Source organism: Microtus ochrogaster, linkage group LG4 (genome assembly GCF_000317375.1).
Source record: "Microtus ochrogaster isolate Prairie Vole_2 linkage group LG4, MicOch1.0, whole genome shotgun sequence".
In the NCBI taxonomy this organism is placed as follows: Eukaryota; Metazoa; Chordata; class Mammalia; order Rodentia; family Cricetidae; genus Microtus; species Microtus ochrogaster.
Window position 1 is genome coordinate 55,639,842 of NC_022030.1, and position 16,173 is coordinate 55,656,014.

The window sequence follows — 16,173 nt, forward strand, 5'->3', positions numbered from 1 at the left end:
TGAGTAGGAAGGGCAGGGTAGGAGCTGGGCAGGAGCAAAACTCCAGGAATGGAAACCCCGTGCGCACAGGGTCAGGAGGGATCACCTTGTCTGCATGCCCCTGTGACTGCTTGTGCCCACTTCACAGCTGTCTCCCCTTGGTGCTTGTCTGCTGAGGGGAGAGGCAATCTATCAAGGTCGAAACTCTGGAGGTTTTGAGTGAACTTCAATGATTTGTTTGTTTGTTTTTCGAGACAGAGTTTCTCTACATAACAGCTGTCTTGGAACTCGCTTTGCATGCTCTGTAGATCAGGCTGGCCTCGAACTCACAGAGACTGGCCTGTCTCTGAGTGCTGGGATTAAAGGTGTGCTACCACCTTTTTTTTTTTTTCTGCAACAGAAAGTGACCATTTGTTCATAGCTCGTGCTAAATTGTCACTTTCTTTGCTTTTGGCCGGGACTGTTTCCACTCAGGAGGTAAGGTAAAACATCCAGTTTAGGTGGATCTGAAGTTTTCAGTGGCAGTTATAGATCCTGGAGTTAAATAACAAGCAAAACACACACACACACACACACACACACACACACACCAATGGCCACTTAATGCACACTACAGCTCCAGAAGACCTGACTTGAAAGGAGAAACTACAGAAAGGGACTTGGGTTCTAGACCTGCACATGGTTAAAGGTGACAGGGACACCATCAAACTGGCATTGCTGAAGTGCAGCCAGGAGCCTCAGAGCCGGGTGGCAGGTGATGAATGGATTGCTTGAGGGCATTTGCTTCTTTCTCAGCTCCTCCTCCTACCCTGTTTCAGCTGAGACACAGTTCCCTCGCTGTCTTTAGGACACAAGCTAATGGTACTCACAGCTTTGCCGTCTGACATGGGAACTTGAACCCAGCTCCTTTGCTTATCAGACTCTGAGACCTTGGGCCAGGTCACTTCACACTCTGACCTTGCTTCCTCATCTGTGAAATGGGAATGACAACTAACCCCACCTCACAAGGTTGGCACACTAAATAGGTGCAGTTCTTCATATTGATCCCAGCTCATAGGAGATGCTAAGTCCTATATGTAACATTACACATAACATGTGTACATATGTGTGAGTGTGTGTCAGTGCCAATGGACCAAACCTTGTCTTGTGCTAGGCAAGTACTCTACAGTGAGCTACAGTCAAGACTTTTTATTTTATTTTAAGACTAGATCTCCTTCACTTGTGGCCCAGGTGACCTCAAACTCATAATCTTCCTCCCTTGGCTTCCTGAGTGCAGTTATTATAGAATATGTCATCATGCATGCTCAATAAATATTAGTTTATTCCTCTTATTATTACTAATACTGGTATTGTCACTAGAAGGACGGGAATGAGAGGAAGGACATGGAATTGAGTCTCCAGCAATGGCAGCTGCCTGAGAGGGAGGAATAGTAAGAAGTTGTCACCCACCTGCCAGCTCTAGGGTGACTGAGCAGGCCTTTGTGCCATGGCGGTTTCGGGCAGTGCAGGTGAGGGGCCCTAGGTCTCGGCGGCTCACCCGGCAGATCCGAAGACAGTACTGGTCGTCGTCTGGCTGCCTCAGTTCGTACACGCCTGTGCGTGCCTCTAGAAGGGCTCCTCGGCAGCTAAGGAAGAAATGACGGGTGATCTTGTCGGCTGGGGATGGGACTGGACTATCACAGGTCGGGGACAGGTTGAGTAAGGACTCCTACCTCCGCCAGACAACCTGGGCCTCCACATGGTTAAAGGTGACGGTGACGCAAGCAGGCTGGCCCTCTACCACATACACAATGTCTGGTTTGTCCAGCACAGCCGGGGCCTCTTCCAGGGGTGGGCCTTGGGGGAGGAGAACACAGGCTGACAGTGGGGCCATGGTACCTGCTGCACTTTCACCCCCACCCCCACTAAAGTCCCAGTTGTACAGATGGAGAAGTTGAGGCTCAGAGAAGCGGAACAGAGCCAGGAAGCAGCTCAGGAAGGATTAACAACACCAAAGCTTTCGCCTTGTACCCAGACCACTGATGCCACTGATGGGATGGGATCTGGCCAAGTGACACCATTCAGTTGGTCACTGACCCCTCCCCTGGCCACACAGCATCAGCTCACCATGCTCTAACAGCTGTACGGGCTCTGATGGTGCTGAGGGCTTGCTGCTGCTCTTGCCGCTGGTGCTGAGGACCCGGAAGATGTGCTGGAGCCCTTTCTTCAGCCCTGCAGCTGCCCACTCAGGCTCCCGCAGACCCGTGACCAGTGCTGTCCACTGGTCAGAGCCCAACACCTGGTGCTGCACAGTGTATGTCAGGGAATCTGGGTCTAGAGAAGAAACAGCAGAATGTTCCTGGTCCCACTTCTAGTGCACTATCCACTCCCCTGCCGCCCCATCATAGGCTCAAAAGCCCAGACCTTTTAGTGGCCTTGCCTCAGCCTTCTCTGTTCAGGCCTCATCCCTACCCTCTACCCTGTGTGGCCCTGACCCACCAATAGCCATGTCCAGACTCCTGGGTGGGTTCCACGTGAGCGTCACCATCTTTCCTGTCACAGCCACTACCTGCGGAGCGCCATCTGGAGGGCCTGGAACCACATCTGGAAGCCACAGGTGGAAGGTGTGGGGTGTTTCAGAGACTAACATCTCTACAGGAGCACCAGCCTTAGTCAGGAAGCTGGGGCTGAGGCTCAACCATAGACATAGGGGCAATGGCAGCCGCTCCCTCAGGAGTGGAGGGGGAGCTAGTGTAGAGCCCCCCCTCCCCCAGCCCCGGCCACCTCTGGCCTAGCACTCGGATGGTTCCAGAGGCCACATTGGACAAAACTACTAAGGAGGAGTTTGGCCTCACCTGTGACATAGAGGTGAGCGTAGCAGGCAGCTTTGCCCAGCTTGTTGGCGATGACACTCTTGTAGACACCAGCGTGCTGAGGCCCCACAGCTGGGAACACTAGGCGATGTATATCCCTGTCTGTGGGGGAGGGACAGTGACACACGGGTGGTCAGAAGAATACTCGGCTCATGAGAGATCAAGCTTGACCACACACATGCTTCCTAGTGCAGGGAGGGGGCAAGGGGGACAGCATAGGGAAGCCATCAAGAGACATGCATTTCCTGTAGCCAAGGCTGGTCCTCGTTCCTCTTTGAGCATTTCTAGTCACTTGGTATCTTCTTGTCACACAAGGCTTGTCTTTGTCCCTGTGATAGCCCCCTCATTCCTGTACCTCCAAAAGGTTGTAACTTCCAAGTCAAGGCTGTGACAAAGTTTTGTTAGTAGGTCCCTCGCCGAGTCTCTTCTCACCCCCAGTGACCACTGCCTGCGCCTCATCTCCAACAGAGTCTGAGGAAAATCTACCGGAGATCGGCCAAACCTAGCGACCCCAATGCCCTTCTCACCACCTGGCTATTCCTTCCCAAGTCTTGTAGATGATTGGGTCCCTGAACAGGCCACATGAGTTCCACCACTGAATCTCAGCTCATCAAATTCCTCCCGTTCAGAATGCTCTCAACCCTTATCTAAAGCTCCCTTCTCCTTTAAAACATAGTTCAGGCACATGCCATGAATCTCGGCCTGCTATGGCCCCACCCCCTCCTTCCAGTACCCTGATGCCCTCCCTGGGTCTCCAGACCTCTTGAAGCTCATTGCTGGGTCCCAATGATTTTGACGATTTTTCAGCTCCTGTCCAGCTCTGCTTGTCCCACCCAGAACTCAACACTCTGCATGCAGTAAGTGCCAAATATGTGTCATAGTATAAATTACAATAAGAGTTGCCTGCTCTGTGTCCTTCCTACGCCAGGTGCATGACTTAGTTTTCTCAACCCTAATCCTTTCAACAGTTTTACAAAATTATCCCCATTTACCAGCGAGGTCAGAGACATTAACTGGCTTGTCCAAGGTCACCCAGCTAATGGATGAGGAAGGAATGGTTTGGACTTAAGTTCCATTTCGCTCCAAAGCTCGTTCCTTGCACTCCGCTCCATCAATGATAAGGAGGCTGTCTCCGGCAGGACATGAAGAAGGGGCAGCCTGTACTGTTCTCTTTCCCACCAGGGATGTTCCCAAACACTCCTGTCTTCCTTTAGCACTTATCTCACTTCCAACGGCCATCCACTCATTTATCTCTGCCTGCGCTGTTTCCAAGGGAGGAGAAGCCAAAGGCTGCCAGTGGCCCCAGATACGGGCACAGCAGAGACGTCAGCTCAGATCCTGAGACAGACACCGACCAGAGCCTCAAAGGAAATGGGGACACAGGAGAGTCTGTGACTGAGCAATGACAGCTACTAGAGGGAGCAAGGGTCAGGCTGTCAGGGCTGCTGGCGTGGTACTAGAGATGAGATGAGGGTGGAGTTGGAGAACCGACCAACTGTGAGTGACTAACAACAGTCTTCAGTTCTCTTTCCTTTCTTCTTTCCTCTCTCTCCCATACTCCCTTTCCTCTGACAGGGCTTCACGTACTCCAATTAGCCTAGAAATCATTATGCAGCTGAGAATGACCTGGAACTTCTCATTCTCCCATCTCTGCCTCTCGAATCCTGGCATTGCAGGGGCATGCCACCATGCCCAGTTTACACAGTAGTAGAGGTCACAACCAGGGCTCGAGGATGCTGGCAGGCACTTTACCTACTGAGCTACGCCCCCAGTCAAGAGCAGGCTTTTCAAGAGATGAACTTGGGTCAGGAGGTCCTTGCTTCCCTTTGAGGAAGTGTCTCTACCTCTCTAAGCCTCAGTTTCCCCATCTGTAAACAGGTATAAGAGTACCTGCCTCACAGGCCTACAGCAAAGTGAGACTGTCCCTGTCCTGTCTTCGGGCCTTGCAGCTACAGAAGAAAACCGTCACGGGTGGAGGCAGGAGGAACTTGCATGAGATTCATGTTGCTTCACCAATAGAACACAAGTGTTCCCTTGGGAAAGCAACCAGGCAAGAGGACTCTAACGCAAAACATCCTGTTCTTTGTATCCACAGCAGCTTCCCTTCAGCCAGACCCTGTGCGTCCCAGCCTTTCCACTGAGATTTCTTAGGCATCTGGGCAGCGCGGCTTTATCAACAGTGAGAGCGGTGGCAACAAAAAAACTGTCATATGATTTATCATTTGCTGACCGCTTGCTATCTGCCAGGCCCCGCTTTGGGTGATATATATCACTAATTTCATTCTCTTCACAGCTCAGTTGCTAATGAGGGAGGAAAGGCGCTGTGGGTTCTGTAACCTGCTTGCTGGTCAGCCCCAGGCTGTACTGCCTGCCCGCTAAGTGCTAACAGAGCCACTCGGGGTGACACTCAGACGGACCTCAGAGCCCCTAAAGGTTCTCTTCCCCAGACCCTCCCATCTCTAAACAAATTATGAAGGGAAGACATGAGGGGTCCCTAGGGAAGTATCCAAAAAGCCAAGAGGTTGCTGGGTCCCTTCCCAGTCACATACACTGTGTCATGCGCCGGTCATCACTGCTTTGAATTCGGTGACCGTTGTGGAACCAGCTGATGGTAGGATAGGGCAGGCCGGTCACTTGGCACTCCAGCATGGCCTCTTTAGCTAGTCCCACTTCCAGATCCTGCAGTGGCCGCAGGAAGTCTGGAATAGACAGCCTCTCCAGATCCCCGTGCTCTGGCTCCTCAGGGATGGACGGCATCTTCTCCAACTTTGAGCTGTAAGAACCACACGGCTGTCCAGATGTGCACAGCTATGCCCCCCCTCCGGCTCAGGGTGAGGGTCCCTCAGAGGCACTGCAGGCAGCACCTAGAGGCCTAGGGGGTACCTGGGGCCAGAGGCGGCTGTCCGAGGTTCCTCCACATACAGCTGGGCAGAGCAGTGGGCCTGGCCGTGTGTGTTGGTGGCACTGACTTCATAAAGTCCCTCGTCTTCACTTCCCACCCGGGCAATGTGCAGTGAATGCAGTCCCCCATCCTGTCGCAGCCGCAGGTTCTCGCTCTCATTCACAGGGTGGCCTGGGGTCAGGGGGACACAGACACAGATCTCCTATAGCAGCAAGACCTGTCTGTCTAAGCCCTTGATGCCTTCTCAACATATTCAGAGCAGGGGACCATACCAAAATGAGTCCAGGTAACGGAGGGAGGTGGGGTGCCGCTGATCTTGCAATCCAAGCGGGCAGCACGGCCTTCTAGCACCTCTGTATCTTCCAGCAACCGGGTGAACAGAGGCGCCAGCGATGGCCGGACCGTCAGCCGGGCACTGCAGGTCAGCTCATCTGTGAGGAAGTGGGCGGCGGCAATGGGTCAAAGAAGGCTGTGGAGGCCCAGACACCTCATCTTACAGGTTCACGCCAGCCTTAAGAGCCTGAGCTGAACGTGAGGGCTGAGGCCATGGGCGAAGATTCATAGACCAGGCCTTCTTAGGAGGTGGGAGGTCAACAAGAACGCATAGACGCCTCCCAAGGGGGGCCGGGGACACCACAGGGGCACGGGACCTGATTAAGCTCTTACCTTACTCTGCCCACTCAAGAAACATAGCTTGATTCTGAGTGAGAAGGTTCTTGAAGAGAAGCCCCTCCCCCAGACTCTCCTGTGTCTGGTTCACGCCCCCACACTGACCCACCTGTCGTCACCCAGAGCAGATGCCTCTTGGTCCCGCTCTATACCTCCTGCCCCAGCGGCAGGTGCCTTCATCTCTGTTCTCCAGAGAGAACAGGACCAGGACAGAGATGCCATCCATAGTAACAACAGCTGGCATCCATGACAGGCACAGGGTTTTGTTCTCTGCAGGGGTCATCATCGCCCCAATCCTGCCAATCCCCCTGCCTGATAGGTAGCACCATTCCCCTTTCATGGATGGATAGAATACAGCTCACAAAGAGGAAGTGACTTGTCTAAAGACATGCACTTGGCAATATGCAGAGCAAGAACAGAGATGCCCAAGTCAGGTCTGTGTGCTACATCTCAATGGACTTACTGGGCCTGGGAACAGCATCACTTTCTGTCCTGAATAGTGCTCTAAGTCAGTGGTTCTCAACCTGTGGGTCGCGACCCCCCAACATCCAATTACCTTTTCACAGGGGTTGCATATCAGGTACCCTGCATGTCAGACATTTACATTATGATTCATAACCATAGCAAAATTACAGTTATGAAATAGCAACAAAAATTCTATGGGGGGGGGGGTGGTCACCACAACATGAGGTACTGTATTAAAAGGTCGCAGTATTAGGAAAACTGAGAACCACTGATCTAAGTGCTCATTGTTTGGGGAGCCAGAGGCCCATACCATCTCCTGCCCCCACTTCCTGGGCATCTGTTCCGCACCCTGTCTTCTGGTTCCCTCCCCAGCTCTGGGCACCACGACAGCCCTAGCACCTGAGTGAGTGGGTACCTTTGGCTGTGCTCAGCTTGCACGTGTAGACACCACTGTCGTCTTCATGCACAGAGGTGAGCAGCAGCTTGCATTTGCGGCCATCAAAATGCATCTTGCATTTGAGCAGCGCAGGCTGCAGCAGGCGGCCGCGGCACAGCCAGTCCACCTCCACGTCGGTTGGACCTGCCACCAGGCACTCAAACAGCGCCATCTCCCCGGCCCCCACGTCCACGTCCTGCAGGGGGGCCAGCACGGCCAGGGACCGGCTTTCAGGGTGTGCTGAGGGGAGGGCAGCCACAGAGGGTACAAACAGAGCAGAGACACACGGGGCAAGGAAGACACACACACACGCACACACAGAGAGACAGACAGATAAGAGAGAGAGATGCATTTGGTTCCTCTGGAGACTGGGAAAGCCCATCCGCCCCAGGCAAGACAGCAAGGAGCCCCTAGACCTGGCTCTGAGATGGGAACCTGTGTTGGACCCAAGGAGGGAGAAGTGATGAGAGGTGAAAGGGGTTCAGGGAGGGTATCCGAAAGGATGGTGGCAGCTGCAACGGCGGCGGAGGTAAAGAAAACACGGCACACTAGATGGGTACAAACTGGACTTTATTTGAGCTACGAAATAGTATTTCCAAGTCTCCACCCCACTATGCCCCTGCTCCTATGCTCAGCCTGGCTTTCTCTCTCATTCCCAGTTAGAGCATGTCAGATGTGTCTGTGAAAAGGGGTGGCCCTCTGGATCCTAAGCTTGCCAGCAGCCAGGGCTTAGCCCCAGGCCTCTGGCTTTTGGTCTCTTGTGGAATAGAAAGTGTTGTGCCATTAAAAGTCTATTTCTGAAATCATCCGTGCCCTGCGTTTTCCCAGTAATCGTCTTAGCCACTGTACCTGCTCCTCTGCGCCCCTCCATCCCATGGATGCCATGCATTGTCATCTAGTTCCGTCTTATTCCACCTCAGCTCAGAGGCATTCTTCCCTGACTGTCACAGACACACAGACAGACAGACAGATAGACAGACAGTGGCCTGTAGCAGCACAGCACATGCACTCGCTTGACGCTCCCTACAGGGAGACTGGGGGAGCTTGGCACCCCTCAAGGTTGTCCCTTCCCAGCACTCAGTCCTTCTGGGGGCCTCCTGGCCTGCACAGCCACATATCTACTTAGGGAGGGAGGATCCACGGGGGTCCATGGACTACCCCAGGGTGCTTCGTGGACTAGGGAGGGAGGGGGAGGCAGGGATAACAGGGAAAAGTCCGGGCCGGAGGGAGAGCCGGCTGGGTCTGTGGGCAGGAGGCAGTGAGACACAGCGAGGTCCGAGAGGTGCCTGAGACAGGGGCGCAGCTCGGAGGGTAGCGGGGGCAGCGCAGGTGGCCCCCTGAGCTCACTCGCCTGTGTACAGACAAAAACCTCAGTCAGCAAGCGGCAGGTTAGTGCAGCACACGCACGTGTGCACACGCACACGCACACACACACACACACACACACACACACACATGCACACAGGCGCGCAGACCTAACTAGGGCCCCTCTCTATATGCAGCTGCCTCTAAAACTGACACTTTCAGCTCGCTGTAGATCAGCACTAGGGTAGGAGGGCCAGTGGCTAGCCTGGTCCCTGGGGTTCCTCAACAGACAGAGACCCTGAGCAACAAGGGGGGAGATGCTCATAGCCATTAGGAGCACCCCAAAGCCTGTGGAATGCTGGAAAGAAGCCCAAAGAGAAAGAAGCACAGAGACACAGGTTAACACAGAGAAGCGAAGTAGAGCTCAACCCCAGAGAAGGCAGAGGGCAGGGAATGGAAGTGAAGAATTGCCAGAGAGGTGGCAACCACAGCAACAAGAGGAACCAGGGAGAGCGAGGCATGCGAGGCCTGGCAGAGGAACTAAAACTGTAGGTCTGGACTCCAGCAGGGCCTTAGGAGTGTCTTGGGAAGCCCATAGAGCTGGCCTTTGCCAGGCCTGAAGGGGTTGTGCCCAGTGAGGGCAGGAAAGGACCATGGTGGAATAAGGGTCTGAGGAGATGTTCCTAACCCTGTGACGTCACAGGGAGGGGATGTCCAGCAGCCTCTGAAGGGCAGCATGGACAGATCCTATTATGAAAGCTACCTAAAAACCCTGCCTTATGTCCCCAACTCTCATGGCCGAACCTTCTCTATACTTTGGGGCTACGTAACCCTGGCACCCCTGATGTCCCTCCATCATGATGATCCCTTCGAACGGGTCCAGCCACCAGCCACTCCCCACTGCTACCCCAACCACAACAGTTTCTGCACAGCAATCACATGTGTGTATATGAAGGGCAACCAGGGGACAAGAGAAGGGCGAGGGGGTCAGTGAAGAATGGGCCCGCACAGAGCAGGCAGCAAGAGCTTGGAAGTGTGGGAAGAGGATGGCTGGCTACAGGATGCAGGGCTGCTGGCTACCATGAGGAATTGTCATGACGGAGCAAGGGGAAGGCAAATTGGGTAGCCAGTTGGGTATGGAATCATTTCCTGTGTGATCTTGGGCAAAGTCACTTTCTTTCTCTGGGTTCAATTTAGTCAGCTACATTGCAAGCAGCTGGACTAGGGACCCCTTCAGTGTGACATCCTGGAACTGAGGTTGGCTGTGAGCTGTCAGGAGGGTAAGGGCTGGGATAGGCAGGGATTTCAGGAGTAGATGGGCCTCTCACCTCGGACCTCTAGGCGGGCCTCACACTGCCGAGCTCCGTACTCATTGACTGCCTTGCAAGTGTAGAAGCCAGCGTCACCCCGCTCAGCAGCCAGGATCCGCAAGCGGCAGAGACCACCCTCGGCCTCCTCTGCAAAGCGCCGCTGGTCTGGGCGCACAGGCTGGCGATTCCTCAGCCTGTCAAAGAGAGAAAAGCACAGCCTTAGAACCTGAAACCCTTACCTGCATTCACAGTAACGGGAAGAGGGAGGTTCTAGGGCCTCCCCACTGGCTGAAGCCCTCTCCTCCTCACTGACTGATCAACGCAACCTTAGGATCCAAAGCTAGGTTTACCCCAGCTCCGCCTTCCTACCTTCTTCAAGTACTTTTAGACCCACTTGGATATCTCCCATCTTAGAACCTGCATCACCTCTAAATAGTTCTTAAATGTCCCCATATCTTACTTCCACTTATTTGTAACAGAAACATAGATTCCCACTCCCCAAAAGGGATACTAAAGAACTTACAACCTTAAAAAATAATAATAATCACATTGGAGACTTAAAAAGGAAAACCATAACCCAAACCAGTGTTGGGAACTGGGACATGCTGAGTAATGTTCCAAGCACCAAGGCAGGGCAGCTGAGAAACACATTTAACTCAGACTTGGGCAGCTCAGAAACAAATTTTGAGGACCAGGTCTACCACAGGCTGGGTACAGGTTGCTTGGCTTCAAAAATCACCCTGCCTCAGCTGATGGCATGGAGACAAACAGCCTTCTACAGGGCAAGAGGAGTCTTGGCCATTCATTCAAAGTGGGTAGACATGAAGCCACTCATTCATTGCTCCAATGCCTGCTCCCTAGAGGAAGCCATGGGCAGGCGTGTGGAGTGGGTCCTGCTATATCTGAGATGAGGTCCAAGAGAACGTCCTTAGTGCTCTGTCCCCTTCTACCAAAGCCAGCTCTAAGGTTTAGCCTGGAGGGCGGTTCTGGTGGGTGGCATAAGTGGTTTGCTACTTACCAGGAGACCACAGGCTTGGGCTCCCCCTGCACTCGGATGCTCATAATGACATCTTGCCCTTCTCTCACTGATTGGTCCATGAGTGAGACCTGAAGGAGAATCCCAAAGCATCAGGGGTGATAGAGCATAGCATTGGCTACTGAGAGCTGGGGGACCTGGGACAGAGGTCTCTTCCACACCAGTCTGTGACTGTCTCTGGGTAACAAGGGTTAAAGGGGCAAGGTTCCATTAAGTGTGGCCTCAAGAATAAGGAGTGCACAAAGGAAGGGTGTCCACAGAAGGCTGGATACCAGCCTCAGGGGTCTGACCTTGAAGGTTGGGGGTGCCTTGGAGTCAGAGGAATCGCCATCCTGGCTAGGACTGAGCTTCATGGTAGGGGTTCGGGGCCAGGTCTCCTCAGGCTCTGGGAACTCTTCTGGGGGGCTCAGGTACTCCTCATCAGAGGTGATGGGGCTGCTGAAAGGGGATGTGGACCCACCTGGAGGAGAGATAGATGACATCAGGGAGAAAGGATGGAGAGAGATGGCTGGGCGTATTATAGAGAAACGAGGCAGCTCCCGCAGGCCCAGCTCTGACCTCACCTCCTACTGAGGCTCACTGGCTGTATGACCATGCCCAGATACATGCTCTCCCTGAGTCTGATTCCTCCGCTGTCTGCCCTGTCAACTCTGATGATATTCTACAGAGAGCGGCCTGCAGCAAAGGGTTTGGCCAGTAGAAGGGCCACGACATGGCCTTGGGGGAGCCCCTGAATTGTACTGAAGCAGCCAATTTATGTACTAGCATGAAGTGGGCCTTCAAACTACCATCCACAAGCTCCAAAGGGGTAGTAGATATCTCTAGGACCCCACAATGGCAGGACCAGGACACTAGTTTTTTAGGTGAGCTGGCGCAGAAAGAACACACACCTCAGACAAGCCCCATCCTGACCTCTGTCCAGGGCCAATGAGGTGGCAGTGTCCAGGCAGCCCTTCCCCCTCTCCCTTCTCAGCTTCCCCAGGGGCACCTGTTGGCCCCATAGCTACACCATGAACCCCAGATTCTCAGGGGAGAGGAAAGCATAGTTAGAATCATCCATAGGAAAGGGTGATTCAGCCTAGGAAAAGAGGAGGGGGACACCTGAATCTGCCTTGGGGGAGGGGTGTCCCCAGGGCCCTGAAGCTCTCCCCTCCAACTGGCCAGGGGCCCAGCCTCGCTGAGCTGGCGCTTATCCGACTGCCAAATACAGACACGAATCTGCCACAGCCCCCTGGCCCCTCCTCCTGTTTCTCCAACCCCAAGCCCCCAGCAGTACTGCACCCCAAACTCACCCTGAGACTTTGCACACGGACCCCGGCCTGTACCTTCCTTAAGCTTCTGCCCTGGCACCAGGCCCTCCTGCCCACGGCCCACTGGCCTTAGCTCCCCAGGGAGCAGGCGTTCAGCCTGCCCAGCCCCACTCACTCGCTGACCCAGTGGAGGCCCCGCACTGAGCCGGCCCTGGGGGAGGGGAAGTGAGCCTAGGAGGGGGAAGGAGGAGGTGGGGGTGGCCAGCGAGAGGCTGGGCAGCAGGCAGGCGCTAGTTGGGAAGGTGGTGCCTGCTGAGACCACAGGGAGCAGCCCCAGGAGCTGCGGCATAGGAACAGGGGGAGGGGCGGAGTCCAGCCCAGCTGAATTTAGCCACTGCTCATTCCAAGCAGCCAGCGTCTGCCTTTCTTCTCATTACAGCTTGGGACACTGACAAGAGCTGAGCACTTCCATAGGGCTTAGACTCCAGGTGTGGGGACCCCAGCCCTCAGGGGGGGATAGAGGTAGGATGACCCCGCACTGCGGCATTTAGTAGCCTTGCCTGGGTCATAAGTGTAGACTGACCCACCATAAGAAGTGCCAAAAGTAAATGACTCTATGCTACCCCCTGCTTAGCCCAAACCAACAAGACTTGACATGGGACTGCATGACTAGAACTTAAACCCCACAGCCAGCTCTCTCAGACACAGAGAACCAAAGAACTGACAGGGCATTGGCCCTCCTTCCCAGATTTGTCCCCTGTCAACCTAAGGAAACGGATCACGTGGCTGTTGCCTCCCAGGTCCTGCACTAGGCGAATCTGGGAGAGCAGGTGCTTCAGGACACAGCCCTGCATCGGCTCAACCGTGGGCTCTACTGGGCCCTGCCGGTAACTTGCCTTTCACCCATCAGCCCACCAGGGTCCATAACAAGAAAAGTGAGGCCTGCTCCCCATCAACGGTCAGTCCTCGCCGCACCCATTTGCACCCCGCGAGTGGGGAAGGGGCTTGAAAAGAGCGATACAGACAAGGTTGAGCTGTGGGCTGCAAGTCCTTCTCCCTCATCCCCTCCCTCCAACCAGGGCCACATTCCCAAGCTATGACCTGTGTTCCCAGCACTACCAGTGAGGACGAGGGGTGGGGAACGAGAGGAGGGCCCACTTCAGGTTGGCCGTCTCAAGGTTGGGGAGGAGAGAGAAATCAGAACGGCATTTACCGCTGGAGGCGTGGCTCCCAGCTGACACTGAGATCATAGCCACAACCCTGGGAAGAAGGGGCTCCTCTCCTTCCACGGAGCTTAGATTCCTGGCACCAGGGTCACCTCCAGGCTGGACAGCGCTGAGGCAGCTCCAAGGTTGAGGAAAGGAGGGCGGGGCAAAGAGTTGTCTGATTGACAAAGGTCTGTGAGTGCCTCAGAGGCCCCTGGTGGCCACCGGGGGAATAGCACCTAGGTGTTATCCTGCCAATCAGCAGCAAGTCTAGGTCAAGTCTCTTCATCAGGTTGCTAGCCAGGCTGGATGGAGAGAGGATCAGGTTCCAGAGGGGTAGAAAGAGTGTTTTCTGCGAAAAGGAAATGGTCTCTGCTACATCATATGCCCAAACTGTGTCACCGAGGAGGTTGATGGAGGATCCTAAGCTCCCATTTGCCACCTGGGCAAAATCACCTTTGAAGCCAGTCCCTACCATTTCAGGCCCGATCCATTTACAAGCCCAGATTTTATCGCTGGGGATACACTTACACCAGCAAGGAAATAGGGAGCTGGTTCTCCCGACCCTTCCCATGAAAGGACCACGCCTTCGCCTTTGACCCAGATCTTCATGTGCTGACTATTCACATAGCTGCCCTTTCTACAGGGCTTTCAGGTCAGCCCCAAAGCCCCCAAAGCAGGAGCTCCTCGGGCCAGTGCATGCAGCTGGTTCTAACTGCACACATAGCTTCTGCTCCACCCAGTATCTGGCACACAAATGGCATCACCCAAGGCCCTTTACATCAGGACTGTCAGAGTGATGCTTAAACCACCCACATCAGCACCACTTGGGGCTGATTTTGAAATACAGATTCTTAAACCTTATCCAGCCTACAGAATTGATTTTCCGAAGAGAGAAGTCAAAAGCCATCTTTCCTTTTCAAAAGCGCTCTAGGGATTCTTAGGCACATGAAAGACCTGGGCAAATCCTCATGATGGAACGGGGTGGGGGATGGGGACCCAAAGAGGTGGTTTTGCTGAGTCTTAGAACACTTGGCCATTCCACTTCAGAGCATAGCTGTAAACCCAGAAGTCTGGTTCGACAGCCCTTGTGTTTCCAATTGCACTAGCTAGCCCGGTCCTTAATCCACACCAGCGATTATTAGTTTTCTTTTCCTTCCTTCCTTCCTTCCTTCCTTCCTTCCTTCCTTTCTTTCTTTCCTTCCTTCCTTTTTTTTTTTTTTTGCTTTGTTTTGGTTTTTAGTTTTGGTTTTCAAGACAGGGCTTCTCTGTGTAACAGTCCTGACTGTCCTGGAACTCACTCTGAGCTCAAACTCAGAGATCCACCTGCCTCTGCCTCCTGAGGGCTAGGAATAAAAGCGTGCGCCACCACTCCTGTCCATCTTGGCTGGTTGGTTTTCAAAGTTTGCTGGGCTTTGGAACCACCTGGAGAATTCTAGGAACTACAGCCCCCTGGGACCCTCCCCTGTGGTTTCTGATTTGTGGTCTGTCCTGGAGCCTGCAGTCTGTCTGGATTATCTGTTTTTTAGTGTTGGGAATTGAATTTAGGGCCTTGTGTGTGCTATGCCAGCATTCCACTGAGTCCCTTTTCACTGCTTATTTTGAGACTAGGTCTCGTTATGTCGCCCAGGGTGGCCTTGAACTCACTCTGTATCCCTAGCAGGTTATGTTCTCAGCCTCCCCAGTAGCTAGGATTACAGGCTTGGGTTGGTAGGTAGGACAAGTCTGCATATCTAGCACATTCCCAAGGGATGCTGTTGTTTCCAAGGACTCAGAGGACCACGCCGCTGTGGTCTCTGCTGCCATCCCAACCTCCCATCTCAGACGGAGTCTTATTACTCGGTGTGTCCTCCCCAGTCTCCATAGGTGCTTTATCCAGGGCTTGAACTTCCTGGACAATGCTTCTCTTATTTCTTCCCCCAGCCTTTCGATCCACATAGCCCCTAATCTGTCTAGCAGGGCCTCCAGGAGTGGCTGCAAAGACCAAGATGTGGAAAGATACAGTAGCTAGAAGACTTTGGCTTGGTAAGGAAGACTGGCCAGAGCAGAATAGTGAGCAGCAATGGAAACAAAGTGGCAAGGGAGGACCCAATAAAGGCCATAGCTTTGGGAATAAGGGAAGAAGTAATACTTGCTTTAGAGAAATTAAAAAAAAATAGCTAAAACCTACACAAGGTAGAAAGTGTAGGCTCAGAGGCCTGTCAATTGTCTGGGAACAGAGGTAGGTGGCAAAATAAGAAAGTGGGGGTGGAGGGAGAGATGGCTTATTGGTTAGCTCACTGGCTGCTCTTCCAGAGAACCCGGGTTCAATTCCTAGCACCCACATGCAGCTCACAACTGTCTGTAACTCCAGTTCCAGGGGATCTGGCACCCATGACAAAACACCAATTCACATAAAAATAAAAATAAATAAACAAATAAATAAGAAGAAAGGGGCCACGGGACTGGGTGTGGTGGTGCACGCTTTCACTCCCAGCACTGGGGAGGCAGAGGCAGGTGGCTTTCCGGGCATTTGAGGCCAGTCTTGTCTACAGAGTGAATTTCAGGACAGCCAGAGTTGTTACACAGAGGCTGGTGGAACAATTTTTTCAGTTGCATTTTTATTTAGCTTGGAAAATGAGCCAAAATTGGTGAATAAAATGAGAGATAAAAAATAGAAAAAGAGCTGGGCGGTGGTGTCGCACGCCTTTAATCCCAGCACTCGGGAGGCAGAGGCAGGCGGATCTCTGTGAGTTCGAGACCAGCCTGGTCTACAGAGCTAGTT

General features: G+C 53.5%; 1 protein-coding gene across 7 annotated transcripts in view; it reads right to left on the reverse strand.

Annotated features, from left to right (window-relative positions):
* Positions 1-16,173, reverse strand: part of Speg (SPEG complex locus) — a 50,076-nt gene that overhangs the window by 19,129 nt on the left and 14,774 nt on the right. For 5 of the 7 annotated variants that reach the window (XM_026786448.1, XM_026786447.1, XM_013351701.2 and 2 more), the window contains 12 exons: positions 11,245-11,414; positions 10,937-11,025; positions 9,937-10,112; positions 7,283-7,543; positions 6,006-6,164; positions 5,715-5,904; positions 5,381-5,604; positions 2,814-2,933; positions 2,458-2,562; positions 2,086-2,292; positions 1,692-1,815; positions 1,429-1,604 (listed from right to left, as the gene is read on the reverse strand). In XM_026786448.1, the coding sequence (XP_026642249.1) occupies positions 1,429-1,604; positions 1,692-1,815; positions 2,086-2,292; positions 2,458-2,562; positions 2,814-2,933; positions 5,381-5,604; positions 5,715-5,904; positions 6,006-6,164; positions 7,283-7,543; positions 9,937-10,112; positions 10,937-11,025; positions 11,245-11,414 (2,001 nt within the window). Of the gene's footprint in view, positions 1-1,428; positions 1,605-1,691; positions 1,816-2,085; positions 2,293-2,457; positions 2,563-2,813; positions 2,934-5,380; positions 5,605-5,714; positions 5,905-6,005; positions 6,165-7,282; positions 7,544-7,856; positions 8,655-9,936; positions 10,113-10,936; positions 11,026-11,244; positions 11,415-12,246; positions 12,737-16,173 lie in introns of those variants that run through there. The other 2 variants (XM_026786450.1, XM_026786452.1) reach the window with 2 other exon arrangements.